General features: G+C 35.7%; 1 protein-coding gene across 1 annotated transcript in view; it reads left to right on the top strand.

Moving 5' to 3' along the window:
• LOC150091692 (uncharacterized) overlaps window positions 1-15,416 on the top strand; it is a 163,626-nt gene that overhangs the window by 127,033 nt on the left and 21,177 nt on the right. Inside the window, exons 10-11 of the mRNA XM_090369286.1 lie at window positions 2,258-2,320; window positions 14,562-14,752. Of these exons, the coding sequence (XP_090225412.1) occupies window positions 2,258-2,320; window positions 14,562-14,752 (254 nt within the window). The remainder of the gene's footprint in view (window positions 1-2,257; window positions 2,321-14,561; window positions 14,753-15,416) is intronic.

The raw sequence follows: 15,416 nt of genomic DNA, 5'->3' as shown, positions 1-15,416 counted from the left end.
ACCTAATTTATAATCGTGTCGTCATCATGATATTTAATAATCATTTTCAAATACTATATCAATTTGAGTTCAAAGTACCAGTTTCAGTTGAATGTCTATGCCAGCCAATCAGAGCTTGGTCACGAGACCAAATCACAGCAATCTTCAATCAATTTGGGAAGAAGCAATGGTTACCACTATGTAGGTGTAATTACTGTACAAAAGCACCAATCCATAAATAAACTAGCATGAGTATATAGAATCATAGGCAAAATACACAAAATAATAACACATATCTCATCTAATTCAGGGAGCACAAAATAAATAGTTCAGATTAAGCTAGATCGATCAGCAGTAATAATCAAATTAAAAATAATAGCATATATCAACGGGCTGCCGAACTTATATGGCGTAGCCATTGTACACGCCGTAAAATCCACATCACAATGCAAAGTTTTAAAGTCGATATAACTCTTAAACGCCTCTGCACAACTGGCCATTATCACTGCCTTCCGATCACCAACAAATACGGAGGATGCGGAAAGGTCAGGGAATGACCACCGCATATCCCGGAGCAATATGGCCCTAGTTGCTAATGCTCCTAAAAACCAAATAACAACAAACAAACTGTCTTCCGATGCCGGATCAGGCTTTCTTTCTCTTCTTGGCTCACTTATCTGCACAACTCGCCATTATCACTGCCTTCCGAAGTCAGTATTAATCCCCAAATCCAGTGTTTCTTCAAACTTTAACCTTATTTACATTAAAACTAAATATCCAATCTTAATACTTAATATTTTTAAGCTTAATGCTCTCTTTCCATCGCCCTTCCTGGATTTATTTTAGTAAAACAGTTATTTATATTATAGTTGTAAGGCAACTATAATAGAAATAACAATCTTACAATTTCGTTTGATTTTTGTTTTGATCGAAGCATTCGAGTTTTCTTATAAAACGGCAAACAACACGTTGAGAACATCAACCAGATGATTCATATCACCTCTCGAATTTAACTATTTAATTAAAATGTGTTTCTATCAGCTTACTTTCCATCTCATCTTTATATAGGCTCGTACCAACTTAGCTTGTTTATATAAAATACCCGTTTTCCCACATTTTGTGATGTAACATGTTTATGCCCCTAAATTTCGCTTCACGTTTGCAAAGAGTACAAAAACTTTCAATTGAAATCAATTCCTCTTAAAAGCTCTTGGTTTTCAGCCCCAGTCAGCACTTTAGCAAAACGTACATAATAAATCGGTTATTTTTCATCTCTAATATTAGATATCTCCAACCTGTTGGACATAAAAAGGTATTTATAATAAGAATAAATCCAAGAAAGGATAAATAAAAGTTTTAGCAATATATATGAATATATTTTAATACCGCAGTCTTTTATATATTTCTGATATCCGATCCTTTTAAAACACAATTCATAAAGCTAAAATTCTCTGCAAAGCAAGATATAAATACTCTGGAATTCAATTACAGTATTAAGAGCTCTAAGCCGCTCTTCTTATATTCTGTAATGGCGGATTAGTGAGCTGATGATCGCATTGCACTCCAATAATTACGTTCTAAACCGTACCCTGAATATTCAAAATTCGTCCTCTCTCTGAAAGTTTTAAGCTGAACGGGGTCAGTACTTTTCTAGGTGATTGTCTTCAAAGTTCTGCTAGCATACGTTTTTCAGTAAACTGCCTGAGCCAGAAGCTCAAATGTAAAGTTGTCGTTTTTCTAACACTCCAAAACCTGATTACTGCAAATAACACAGAGGTCCCAATGGTGCATTCGATTGAGTGTGAACAGCCCTTACACTTTGTGTCCATCGTATTTTGGTTTTTCGTGTCTACCAATACCAAGCTTTTGTGTCCTAAAAATATCCACGATGCGTGAAATACTGGCGACTTCGCAATATGGTAATCTATTGCAAAGGTGAGAGAAAGTAAATTTAATTTATATCATTTAGAAATATTAATGTCATACTACCAGCAGCCTGTATTGTTAAAATAAATATGGATAAAAACCATATTTAATAGATCTTGCTTTATTTATTTAATTAAATTTTTTATTTAAAATATATTAACACTTTATTCGTAATTAAAACTTATTTGAAAAATTTCTGCAGTACATTTGGTGTTATTACCAAGTAGATGTCGCTGTGTTCAATCTACAGCTTATTGTTTTTGTAGTGATAGAGCGTGAAATGGCTGAATAGCCAAATTACAACTTGGCTGGCATGAGGAGTACTCATTTTAATTTTTATTATTTAATTTAGGCAAGATTCCTGAAGTATCTTCCAACTTATTAGACGAAATGGAATCGATATACGGTAAACCAGGTAAAGAATTTTGTTTTTCATGTTTTCACGTACTTAATTATGGAAATTTCTATTATCAACCATTGCATTTTTTCCAAAACGGAAAATAGGCAGCTATTTGTGACAAAATGATGTTTGTATTATAATAATGGAAATATTTACACTTTATATCAAGAATGAAAAGGGTAGGGATATAAAAATCTTATATATTTAATTTTAAAATAAGTTTTATTTCTTTCAATTTTCATTTGTAGTTATAGTTTTAAAAATTGCACTTTATTTAATTATGCTTTCCATAAATAATTGAAATATCAGAACTATGGAAAAATGTCTCGCACTTCTTTGAACATTTTACATAAAGTTACTTTCTTTTTGTGTCGAAAGATAGCTCATGTTTACCACAGAACATTGTGTCATTGCCAGGAGTAGGTGCCATTAAAAGTCTTGCTCTTATTATTATTATTATTTTATTTTTTATTTTTTTTATTTTTTTGGCCTAGATAATGTTGTCAACAGAGAGCGAATCAATCTAGCCAGAAGCAAGTTTCCCGAAGATAGAAATATTTTTGTTGAGAGTAATAAATGGTGAATGATACCAGAATTCAAAGGGCGAGACCATTTGGTTTCCTGTATCAGTGACTTAGATGTTATTCCTGGTTCTTTCCTTTGTTATAGACATGTGGACGATCTAAGTGTAGTTAAGTTGGCACCTATCATTTCTAGATAGGCAATTTTTCATTTAATTGCTTCTGAACCTGAGCAACAGATCCAAATACTTTACCGAAACCAATAATGTCAATAATATCATGTAGTTCTTTTAGCACGGCCGAACTGAACAGCTATGTTCTGTGTTTAAATCCTTCAGAAACCCAGTAATCCGTTCTGGCTATATTCATTCAGATGTCGTAACATCTCCAGAGATCTGCCCAAACCATTGTATCAAGATACACTACTGCTCAAACACGAATGTAACGAACATTAACACCTACCACAAAGCAGGACAATAAGTAGTATGTTCGGCACTACTGAGCCGGACCTATGCACCGTTGAAAACGGATAAGATAAGAGTTTAATAATAACCGCTTAAAAGTTTAAAAATATAAGAGTTTATGGATTATACATGAACAATATTCCTGCCAATAGAACTTTCCACTCCCTGTAAGCTGGAAAATTATAACGTATTTTCTAAAGACTGTCAACACAAGGTTTTGTGGAAAAATATAATGGACCAGATGATAGGAAAGTAAAAGTTATTTATTTATTTATTTTTGTAGTTCTTGCTTGCATTTCTTCAATACAAGCACCTTCACGTGACTAGAACAACTTAAATAAAATAAAATAAATTTTCTGTTTATACTCCGGGACGACCAAACGGTTAGAGGAGTTAAGTTGATGAAGGGCATTCTGAGCAGTGGTTCCGATTCATACCGTACGATTAATAACAATGTCATATTATGATTCTTATTCCACATATTCTGAACTTAAATCACATTTATTGAGAAAGACAAGCTAGACATTTGTAAATATTTAGAAACATTGTGTTTAAAACACCTGGCTTCACAATAACAAAAAGCAATCTGAATTATGTAGATACGTTTACTTTATTTTGCATTTAGCAAAAAGAACAAAATGCAACAAATGCAAATCTGAATATGTGACAAAAATATTAGAGCAGTAGCCATTGAGAGAAAACGGAAATTAGAAAAATTAAAGGAATTTTGAAGAATTTCTTGTCGTAACGTTCAAAATGGTTTAGGATGTTTTATTCTAGTGTATGAAGGTAAGAATTCAAATTGTCATTCTCTGATCGTCCAGAGACACCGTACGAGATCCTTTTGCATGGAATACGGAAATCAGAATTTCCAAGTCTTGATTTCTGATATTTAATGTCACGGTGAACTATTTAAATATATTGGGTTTATTATACACATGGCTTCACAGTGGCTTTTTATATTATACATGGTTTATTATGCACATGGCTTCATAATAAGAAAGAGCAAACCGAATTATGTTGATACGTAGAATTTATTTTGTGTTCTAAAAAAAAAAAAAAAAAATCAAATCTCAATGTACCACATGGCATAATATTAATTTTGTAATCTTCATATAAGTTCAGCAATAAAGATATAAACAGTTGACTCCCATTATACAAAATATGAGGAGGGCGGTAGCCACAGTTTTGAAAAGACATACAGAACCCCTTCCAAAACTGTGGCTACCCACCCCCTCATGCATAGAAGGACGGGCTTTATCTGGACGATGTCAGATATAGCAGCGGTTCGCCGGCGAATGAAAAGGAATACTGAATCTACCATTCTGCGAGTTCTACAATAATATGTTAAGCGTTATGTAATAGTTAATAAAAGGAACTGATAAGAGGTCACTTCGTCTATACTATAAAGCAGTCTTCCTTCCAATTGTCACATATGCTTGGTTTCACCGAGTTGACTTGGTCAAGATGAGAAACAGATTGAGTTCCATCCAACGTACAATGCTACTGGCTACCCTGAGAGTTTGGAGAACAGTTTCTACAGCAGCCATCCAAGTCATAGCTGGAACTCTTCCTCTAGATTTGTATGCTGCTTACAGAGGGGGCGCCTCCGTAGCCAGGTGGGAAGGAGCAGCAGTGCGTAGCACACGCTTCTTGATTAGACCGGGGTTCGAGCCCGTCACCACCAAATACGGAGGATGCGGAAAGGTCAGGGAATGACGACCGCATATCCCGGAGCAATATGGCCTTAGTTGCTAATGCTCCTAAAAACCAAACAACAGCTTACAGAGGACTAGTATTTAGAATTAAAAACAGCATCCCAACTAAGTTCCTTGACATCGAGCTTGATCTTGACACTGACCCAAAAGCTGAGAAAGCCAGATGCTACAACGAGTTAGTGAACATCTGGCAGACCCGCTGGGATACATCCCAGGTTGGAGTGGTTACTAGAAGATTCCTTCCTGATGTAACCTTTACATCCTCTAATTTGGTCCAATCCTGGCTTTCCTTCACCATAGAGACTTCCTTCCTAGTTACTGGACATGGCTCTCTTAATGAAAAACTGCACCAACTAAGCCTCTGCACGACTGACCTGTGCTACTGTGGAGCCAAGGAAAACTGGAGGCACCTCCTTTTTGGCTGTATTCTGTACGAAGACTTGAGACAAGATTTAGTGACCACGATCCCAATATCGGAAAACCAATTAGACCAGTTACTCCAAACTCCTGAACGTTTATTTTCTCTTCACAACTTTGCTATGGAAGTCTTTTCTCGAAGGAGGAGATCATATAGAGTGGTCAACACCCCTGGCATTGGGCCTGAAGTGGATTAGATAATGGTGTTTTTTTTTCTCTCCTGCTCCTCCTTGCATTCTGTTTGGAGTCAGCCACTCCACACTTACTTTTATTATATATATATATATATATTTATTTTTTTAATAATTATTTTTATTTATTTATTATTTTTATTTTTATATATATATATTTTTTTTTTTGTTTTATTATTTTTTTTCTTTCTTTTTTGTCTGCCCCTCTGGAATGGGCCCCCAGAGGATCCTGACCTACCTGCTGGCAACATCATGTGGGTCAGAGTCTCTTTTGAGACAGTACGTGCATTACTGGGACTGGCCCACCTTCCCGTGGTGTGGACGAGTACCCAGAATCATCTGTCCAGGTGGTTGATGCTTCTGGGTAGCCAAGTGGCCAGACACAACAACAGAACACACACAAGCCTGCGTCACACACACATCTGGCCCAATTGCAGTGATACTGTTCTTCACAGAGATACGAGGCGGAGTTGAACAGATGTTCTAGGTGCCGCCCTTTACAAAAACACATGTCCACATGTCCACATAATATTTTATTATAATACTGATGTTTTTAAATTGGAAAATGGAAGTGGCTAAGAGTTTCATGTTTATATTTTATACTTGTATAACGTTTAGTTTTTTTAAATAAAATATGTAAAACACGCAACATTTTAAATATATAATTTTTATTAAAATATAAAAAAAATGCTCACAATAAGTATTGGAATCTGTTAAGAAAAGATAAAGTCCTAGCAGTTTTCGGTAAAGGAATTCAAAAAAAATATATATATATAAACTTTTTCAAGAAATTAAATAAATTTGTGACCTGTCAAGTCGTGTGCTACCTTTATTGTTACTACTAGGCGCACAACAGTATTAAGAAACTCTCCTGGAATTGTCTAACTACCTCAACCAGTTTAAACCAAGAATAAACCCAGAAAATTCGTGTTTATGTATTAAAGAAGTTATTTCCAGTATTTCTTGCACACTCTGCAATGCTTCTATCAAGCATGCAGGCAGTGGTCTCAGGAAGTTTTTAAATTCTGTACAGCGGGATCAACTGACGATGTTCCCAACAGTAAATTCTAAGTGGGAAGCATTCAAGGAATTAATCGTGGTTGCTACTACAAGTTTCATACCTATTAAGAAATATTGTTCAAGGTTTAGGCCTAAATGGTTATCTAATGAACTAATGAGACTCGTGACAGAGACGAAAAATGCATGGTATAACATATAAATTATAACATTTAAATTATAAGTTATAATTATAATAAATTATAAGCCCCAGTATAACATATAAATTATTGTTATACTGGGGCTTTCTCCTTCTATTGTCGTTCGGACTTCTCTGGACAACACGTATAGCGGGACGTTTATCTTCCTTGAGCATTTGTTCTGTCATAACCCCAGTATACTCATGTGACTGTCTAGTGGTTTTTTATATTAGGACAATGGTCTCAGCCCTCAATAACCACCCTTTTTTTGGGGGGGGGAATGGAAATCGCAGCATTTTGACCAGGGCGTTGTCTATACTTCACTCTTTCCAATTTTAGGTAGAAGTTTGAGTACCCGCAATATAAGTTCTTCTATTCTAATTCTCTACTTAGTTATTCGTGTGAAGGGAGGATAGGTTTGAGGCATATGTTAAAACAAACATGGTTTAATGCAATCTATTATAGAAATGGTACATATTTAATAACTACCGCCCTAGTGGCAGTGACAAGCAAATCCTAAATTATTTGGTTACAATCATATAAATTGATTTTATGGAAGTATTTAAGAGTTCTTAGCATTATTGATACTTTGGAAATTAATGGGCACTTCACATAGGTGTTCTTCGTGTGGATACTTCATCTCAGGTAAGAACTGGCATATGACATAATGGTTATACAAACATGATGGGTGTCAATACTAAAATACCGCGCTATTTAGGATAGCACTCTTAAGATACATCATTTTACCTATCGTTAATTTGTGAAAACCGACAATCTAAGTGATGCGCTATTTAAGATAGCAGTATTAGGATATTCTACCTTTAGTTACACTAACATAATTAATCATATATTTGAGGAGTAAGGTTCATGTATAGTTGTAGGAAGATATTAGAACTTACCAAAGCGAGGACGCTTCCTTTTCCGAGTACGGGGCTCGAGGTTGATACTGTCATGATTTCAACACTCTGTTCGTTCTTCTTACTCTTCTTTTCTTTATTCAACCCAACTCGTTAAAATCACTACTGCTTCTGTACTACTGCAACTGCTCTCTCCTCCAAGAATGATGCCGATCCCCCTCGTTCTTCTCGTATATCCCCCCCTTATCGCATGGACTTTCGCCTCCCCCCGGAGCTTGGTCGAGGGTGGGGTACTTTATTCTCACGCCGTCACATCAGATGGGCCGAACAGTATTTGCCAGAGAGAGCGAAAGCCCGTATTTTTCTGAACTAGTGAACTTAGCTTCTACATAGCGACTCTTATCTAGAGTAAAAACACTAGTGGACAGGGGAGTTGATGCTGTATTCGGGTGATATCCAAACATGTGAAATTTCGACCCTACCGAATTTTGGACTCTTATCGCTAGCACGAGCTGGTAGTCAAGTTTGTCCTGTGAGTTTCTTAGTAATGTTTTCACTGGGATAACCAAGAAAACAAAAGCATCTCTTTTTGCATAAGGGATAGAGCAAAAGAACGAAAAATAGAATGTAAAATGAATGCATTTTACATTATCAAGCGACTCAGAAGCCTATGGCAGATATAAGCTAGCCTATAATCGGGTCATAAAGACAGTTAGGCAGGCGAAGGCAGATTATGAGAAATCCTTGGCAAAAGATGCTAAGAAAAACAGCAAGGATTTCTTTACATATATAAAGTCTAAAAGGAAGGGGATGAATCTGATTGGTCCACTTGACATCGATGGTTCGATTGTTGATGATCCTGCTCAGATAGCAAACAAACTGAATGAGTATTTTGCATCTACATTCACGCATGAGGAGTTATTAAGGTTTGAAAATGGCAGAAGGTTATCAAATTGTAGCAGGATACTTAATGATTTTGTAATAACCGAGAGCAAAGTGGAGGAGAAATTGTTGAAGTTAAACATAAGAAAAGCACCTGGGGTGGATGGGATCTATCCAGTTATATTAAAGGAGGCGGCAAAGCAACTAAGCAAATCCGTAGCCATAATTATGAGAGCATCCTTGGACTCAGGGGAGGTTCCCACGGACTGGAGATGTGCAAATGTATCCCCAATTCACAAAGGGGGATCGAAGGGTGACACGAGTAATTCCAGACCAGTTAGTTTAACTTCTGTTCCGGGTAAAATAATGGAATCACTGGTTAAAGATGCATTGCAGGGTCATCTAGACAAGACTGCAGCAATAATTCAGACACAGCATGGGTTTGTTAAGGGAAAGTCTTGTCTGACAAATTTGATAGGATATTATGATGTGGTTACATAGGAACTGGATGCAAAAAATAATTTTGATATCATATACTTGGATTTCAGGAAAGCTTTTGACACTGTTGCGCATGAAAGACTATTGTATAAATTGGAGCAGAATGGTATTAAGGGTAAGTTGCTACAATGGATAAAAGGATGATTAAGTGGGAAAAGACAGAGGGTGGTAATTAATGGGTGCTGCTCTTTGTGGACTAATATTATTAGTGGAGTTCCACAGGGTTCGGTGTTGGGTCCACTGTTGTTTTGTATATTTATCAATGATATTGATCAAGGTTATATCAGGCTTAATGTCGAAGGTTGCAGATGATACAAAGGTTGGCAGGGTTGTTAATGACAGTAATGGCAGTGTGCTACTGCAACAGGATCTAGATAATTTGGGCAGATGGGCTAAGAAGTGGCAACTGAAATTTAACCTTGACAAATGCAAAGTACTGCATATGGGTAGAAGTAACCCCAGAGAAACGTACCAACTGTGTGGTACTACACTTAAGGTGGTAGAAAATGAAAAAAGACCTGGGAGTAATTGTGCAGGCAGATATGAAGTTTTCTGAGCAATGCAGACAGGCTGCCATGGCAGGTCATGGGGTTTTGTCAATGATATATAGGAATTTTGCTACCAGGGAAAAGGAGGTGATTGTCCCTCTGTATATGGCAATGGTCAGGCCACGCCTTGAGTACTGCGTACAGGTCTGGAGGCCTCATTTTAGGAAGGATGTAGATTTACTTGAGCGTGTACAGAGAAGGGCAACAAGATTTGTGAGGTGACTGAAGGGATCCTCTTACCAAGAGAAGCTTAAGTTCTGCAAATTGCAGTGGCTGGAGACTAGGCACCTGCGCGGTGATCTGATTGAGGTGTATAAGGCCTTGAATGGGTTGAGCACGCTGAATTCTGATGGGATCCTTCCACTTGTTCAGATTACGAACCTAAGGGGGCATAAATTCAAATTAAGAAAAGACAGATGTAGAATAGACGTGCGGAAATTTGCCTTTAGCCAGCGGGTGGTTAATTGCTGGAACAAACTTCCATCTGTCGTTGCGGAAGTTGATAGTTTGAATAAATTTAAGGAGGAACTGGACAGGAGTTTAGAGGGAATGGTGTGATTTTTTTTTTTTTGGCTGATGCTGCATAAGCTCATACACATGCTTTCTTGCATCACATGCCAATACTACTACGACTACCTTCAGGTTGTACAGTATTTGATCCTGAACAGCGCTTCAATCATTATTTGGATAAGCCACTCACCTTCTGCATACTTCCGTGGCAATGCCAAATAGCATTTATTGTATATTGTCAATGATACAACTACAGCAAACTATACACTCAAAAAACAGTAATAATCTCTCCACACCTTTCCCAACTGATTTTGGCCCATAAAATGGGCCATAAAAAAATCAAACTTCCTCCATACTAAAGTAGAACAAATTCAAAGAATAGTACACCGAAGTGAGGAATCTTATCATAACCATAAAATATTTTGTTGACCAGAATTCTGCACCATCATTTTCCGATTTATGCTCTTGGAAAGTCCCTCAATTGACCTCACAACAACCCCAACTATATTCTTAGACGTTTTGCCCACTTCACTTGTCTGATCAGTTTCTGCGATATTAGGTGCTCTTCCATGCTCGGTTACTCCATACTGACCTAAATAATTTCACCTGTGACAAGAAATAGATTGGATACATTCTGCTGTATTCTACATCAGCTACTCCAGTTTTCCTTTCAATGCTTAACTGCTGGTTAATTGAGTTCTTTTCCAGTAATCACTTTCATGTTACTATAATATTTGTTTGCTAATATTTATAGCATTGATGTTATTTATTTCTATTATTATTATAGTTGATAAGGATTTTAAAATTATTAATGTTGACGATGACATAATGAAATTTTTTGCTATTAATAAAGTTGCATTTCTTTGTGTGTTCATTATTATTTTGCTTTATATTCTTATATGAACAAATATCAAAAATTTCCATATTAATATTATTTCTTGATTTATATAAGCCTTATGTCTTAATCAGAATTATCCCAAGATGTGTGTGGAAAGTATTAAATTAGGTCTTCCATAAGATCTCATTCTTTTTTATAGTCAGAAAGGAAAGATTGAAATAAAATGGCTTCCGATGTATTATCTGACATTCAAATACAGAACTGTATTTACAATAATCAGCTAGCACTCAGCTTCGATTAGACTAAATTACCACTAATAAATCTTCACATTAAATACATGAAATTAAACCATCTTTCAAGTACATTCTCATTGTAGCTTATATCAGAATGAATGTAATACGTATTCCTGTCTATCAACAGAAATTATCTGTAAGTATGAATATATTGTGGATTGTGCATTTTCTGATCTGGAATGTACAATTAACTATTTGATTGGAAAACATAAAATTTTCTTGTTTTCATATTAGACGCAAATTTACTTAAGAAAAAGAGTGTCTGTGTACTGTACTTTGGATTGGTTGAGTCAGTAAGATTGCATTGAATTCTCTTGATAAAACAAACTTCAGTTCACATCACCCAAGGCTTATTTATTCCAAAATCCTAAATCCTAAATTTTGAGAGTGCGAAATTAGATTTACGAATGTATTTAGTATAAAATGGGCCAATATGAGAATGAAAAATATTTTTTTTCCATCCTATTTGGGTGGAATCGATCAATTTTTGATCCTTTTCACTTTCTTATTTTTAGGAAGTGTAGGGTGAGTATTATATAAATAACTTTATATTTGATCAAATATATAAAAATAACTTGTTTATAAGGATCTTCAATCCTTAATGAGTTTATGATCATAAAATTGTTTCTAATTAATAAATACGTTATTGTCATCATGAAGGGTAATTGGTCCACCCGATGTTGGGCCTGGAATTTTTGTTACATCGCCTATTATGATTCTAACCAGAATCTAATAATCATACTTCACATTGTAAAATGTGACAAGTACCCAGAAGCTTTGCCTTTTGTAACTGCCAAGTTTGTTTCCCACATGTACAGATTTCGTGCAGATGTTTGCTCAAACCTTTTTGGAATGGCACCCAGTGCTGCTATCACTACTGGGATAACAGTCGCTTTTTTTCCACAAACGCTGGATTTCAATTTGGAGATCCCGATATTTTATAAGGTATTCTGTTTCTTTTTCTTCAATTCTGCTGTCTATTGGGATCATTTTGAAGTCACCGGAAAAATCTAAAACTCAGCCCTCCTTTTATCGTCCAATAGCTCTACTTCTAGATTTGAGCAAGGTCTATGAACTTCACGTGAACTTCACTATGACCTATGAGCTTTCACAGCGAATATTGCAACATATGCAAGAAAATTTGGCGGGTTCTCAAATGAACAATATGGCTTTACTCCTGGTGGCGATACAGAGGATTCTTTAAAATATTATGATTAAATTGATTAGAGTTTCAAATTCAAAATATGTTCTTTGCATTTTCGTTGATTTTGATAATATCGCTTGGGACAGTGTGTTATTGATGCTTCGCCTCACAAAATGCTGCCATCAGCTTTACAGCGTCATAGGGATTATTTTAAGGAAATATATTTTTGGAGGATGTCCACAGGTATCTGTTTTGTTTTTGAGCCACTAATGTGGAAATTGGTGATGTTTGGTTACGGAAGGAATACAGTCATGTTCATATGATTGCGTATGCGGATGACATGGTAATCTTAGTTTAAGGTTCTTCAAGGCTACAAATTGAACAACGATCTAATGAAATAATAAAAGTTCTGGATGCTTGGTGCGACTTCCATAAATTAACAATATCTAGGTCAAAATCAAAAATAGTATTGCTGAGGGGGAACCTATATGTTCGGAGAGAACTTCATGTGCTGATTGGTGTGAAAGTTTAATGTCCGTTAAGAAGATTTAATATCTTGGGGTCTTCATTGACAGAGGTCTGAAAAGGTTGCAAAATTTGTTAACATGATAGCAAGAATTACTAGGAAGGATTGGGGTATTAGGGGTAGGGCACTATCTCTTCTTTATGATTGTGTTTTCCTTCCTATTGTTTCTTATGGAATTTCATCTTGGATAGACTGTGTTAATTAAAAAAAATATGTAATAAAACTGTATTCCATTCAGAGGATGATGCTCCTGAAGATGACTCTAGTTTGTAGAACTGTCTCCATTGATGCGCTACAGATTGCCACAAGGAAAATTCCAAATAACCTCTTTCTGATTTAGAGAATAATGACGTTGAACATTTGGCGTGAAACTCCTTTAATTATTCGTGATCTTGAGTTGAATTTGGCTAAGGATCCTAAGAATGGGTCCAAGCGAATCTTAGATATCTTAATGACTTTTGGAATCATAGATGGGCTAACTCAAATAAAGGTGAAGTAACTCGCAGGTTCTTTCCCTCTGTTGTTGTTGTTACGCCAGAAAAATTATTTGTGCCTAATCTACAAACTATGTTTTTATTAATCGGTCATGGCTCCATTTTAGCAAAGCTGAATCAGCTTGGTATTTCAGAAAGGTCGCAGTGTCACTGTATGGCTCTGGAGACATGTTTTATATTATTGTCATGAGTACTCGGATCTCAGAAATGAATTTTTATTTGCTAGCCCCGATCATGCTCACCTCACTGAGGGCAATGAGCTCAATTAATTAAGACTGAGCAAGGTTTTCAGGTTTTTCAAAAAGTTTCCAAGAAATTTTTCCAGAGACGATCAGTGCTCTTTGAATTTGAGAAAAGAACAATAAAAGGCTTATAGACTATTGACATGAATTCTGTGTAACAGTTTAGGATGCTGAAATAAACTGTGTAACTGACCTTGCAGTTAATGATCATCATGTTCCTCTGTAAACAGGATAATCTTATTGGACTATTTATTATGTAGTTACTTGTGATGATACTGCTAATTGTCTTTATCTCATGTTGACTTCGTAAGATCAGTGGCTCCTTATGTCACATTTGGTTTTATTCATGTCATATGGCTCAATGTGCCATGTGCTTGTCTTGTGGTTCCTTGTGCCACAATTTATATTTCTGACTAGTGTGATGTGTATCTACTGGGATTGCTAAATCTGCTACTTGCTTTTCTGAACCGCTGTTCTGTCTGGGGTATTATGTTCCAGTTGCTTGTCAGTTAGGATTTTAAAATCCCACAATAATTTAACATTTTTTTCAGCAACGTTTTCAGGTTTATGTTGCCCCCAGTTGCTGATGCTAACTCAAACATATTGAATAAGTTCCAGTGTAGCAGTATTATAACGGTTTGAGCGATCTTACTGCATGAACTAATCGACAGCTTTATCTTTTTCTTTGCATATTCTGGATTTGCTTTCATTTGTAATCTTTCCAATTTTTGACTTCATGACATTCGTCTGTAAACATTATTTAAAATATTGTTTAAATGGATAAAAAATCGCCAGTGTAGAAAGAAACCAAATGTATAAAAGGTTTATTAATTTCTCCCTTTGCAGGGGGAAGGGGGTCTGACTATTTTGAGAGACAGCTTATATAATTATTTTAAGTTGTTTGCTTTATTTTTCAGATAAATCCATGGCAGCTTGGCCTCTTATTTCTAACACAAAAACTATCTTCCTCATTGCTGTCTGTTATATGACTTTTGCAACGCAACTGGGCAGAGCTTTCATGAGAAACAGAGAGCCACTCAATCTGAAAACTGTGATGATAATTTATAATTCTCTCCTGGCCATTGTCAGTATCTGTATCTGTTGCGAAGTAAGTATTTCATTTAAAATAATTCCTGAAACAAATCGACTTTATCCGTAGCACATATTGCAATATATAATATGGATAAAAATAAGTTATTATTTGCATTCAAGCCTAACAGTAACTTCTTATCTGTAAAGCGATACAATATATTTATTCGTGTTTCATGATGAAAACATTTGTTTTTATTCCTTGCTTCAATAAATGGAATCATTCTGTTTTCTGACAAGAGGAAACAGGACTAAGTACTCTTTGCAAAATGGACATTTTTCCCCGAAGAGAAATGTGGAGTTAATTTAGGATGTTATCGAATTCGGGCTGTTTGAATTTTTAAAAATAACTATAAAGCTTTGAACGGAAAAAATATATATACAATATACATGTAGGTTAGGGCATTCCTTAGAAATTTTTGCTCACAGCGCTTAACACAATTCGACTGTGCACGGATACCAAACACCTCTGAGTAAATTTTCAAGATCTAGTGGTGCAATTTGTGATGGAGACTGGTTGAAATGAAAAGTGGATGGGTTACATGTGTACTTAGCAAAAGCCATGATTATCCACCGAAATATGAAATCCCGATTATGGCGTAAATTCAGAAAATAGATGAAAGAGGAGTTCCTATCAACTGCAAAACGTTGACCAAGTCTGGTTACACCAAGAGGTGAGAGAT

Source organism: Mastigoproctus giganteus, chromosome 1, assembly GCF_048544385.1.
Source record: "Mastigoproctus giganteus isolate SK-2022 chromosome 1, ASM4854438v1, whole genome shotgun sequence".
NCBI lineage: Eukaryota > Metazoa > Arthropoda > Arachnida > Uropygi > Thelyphonidae > Mastigoproctus > Mastigoproctus giganteus.
Note: the sequence above shows the minus strand (reverse complement) of the source record. Positions and strands in the feature narration are given on the sequence as shown.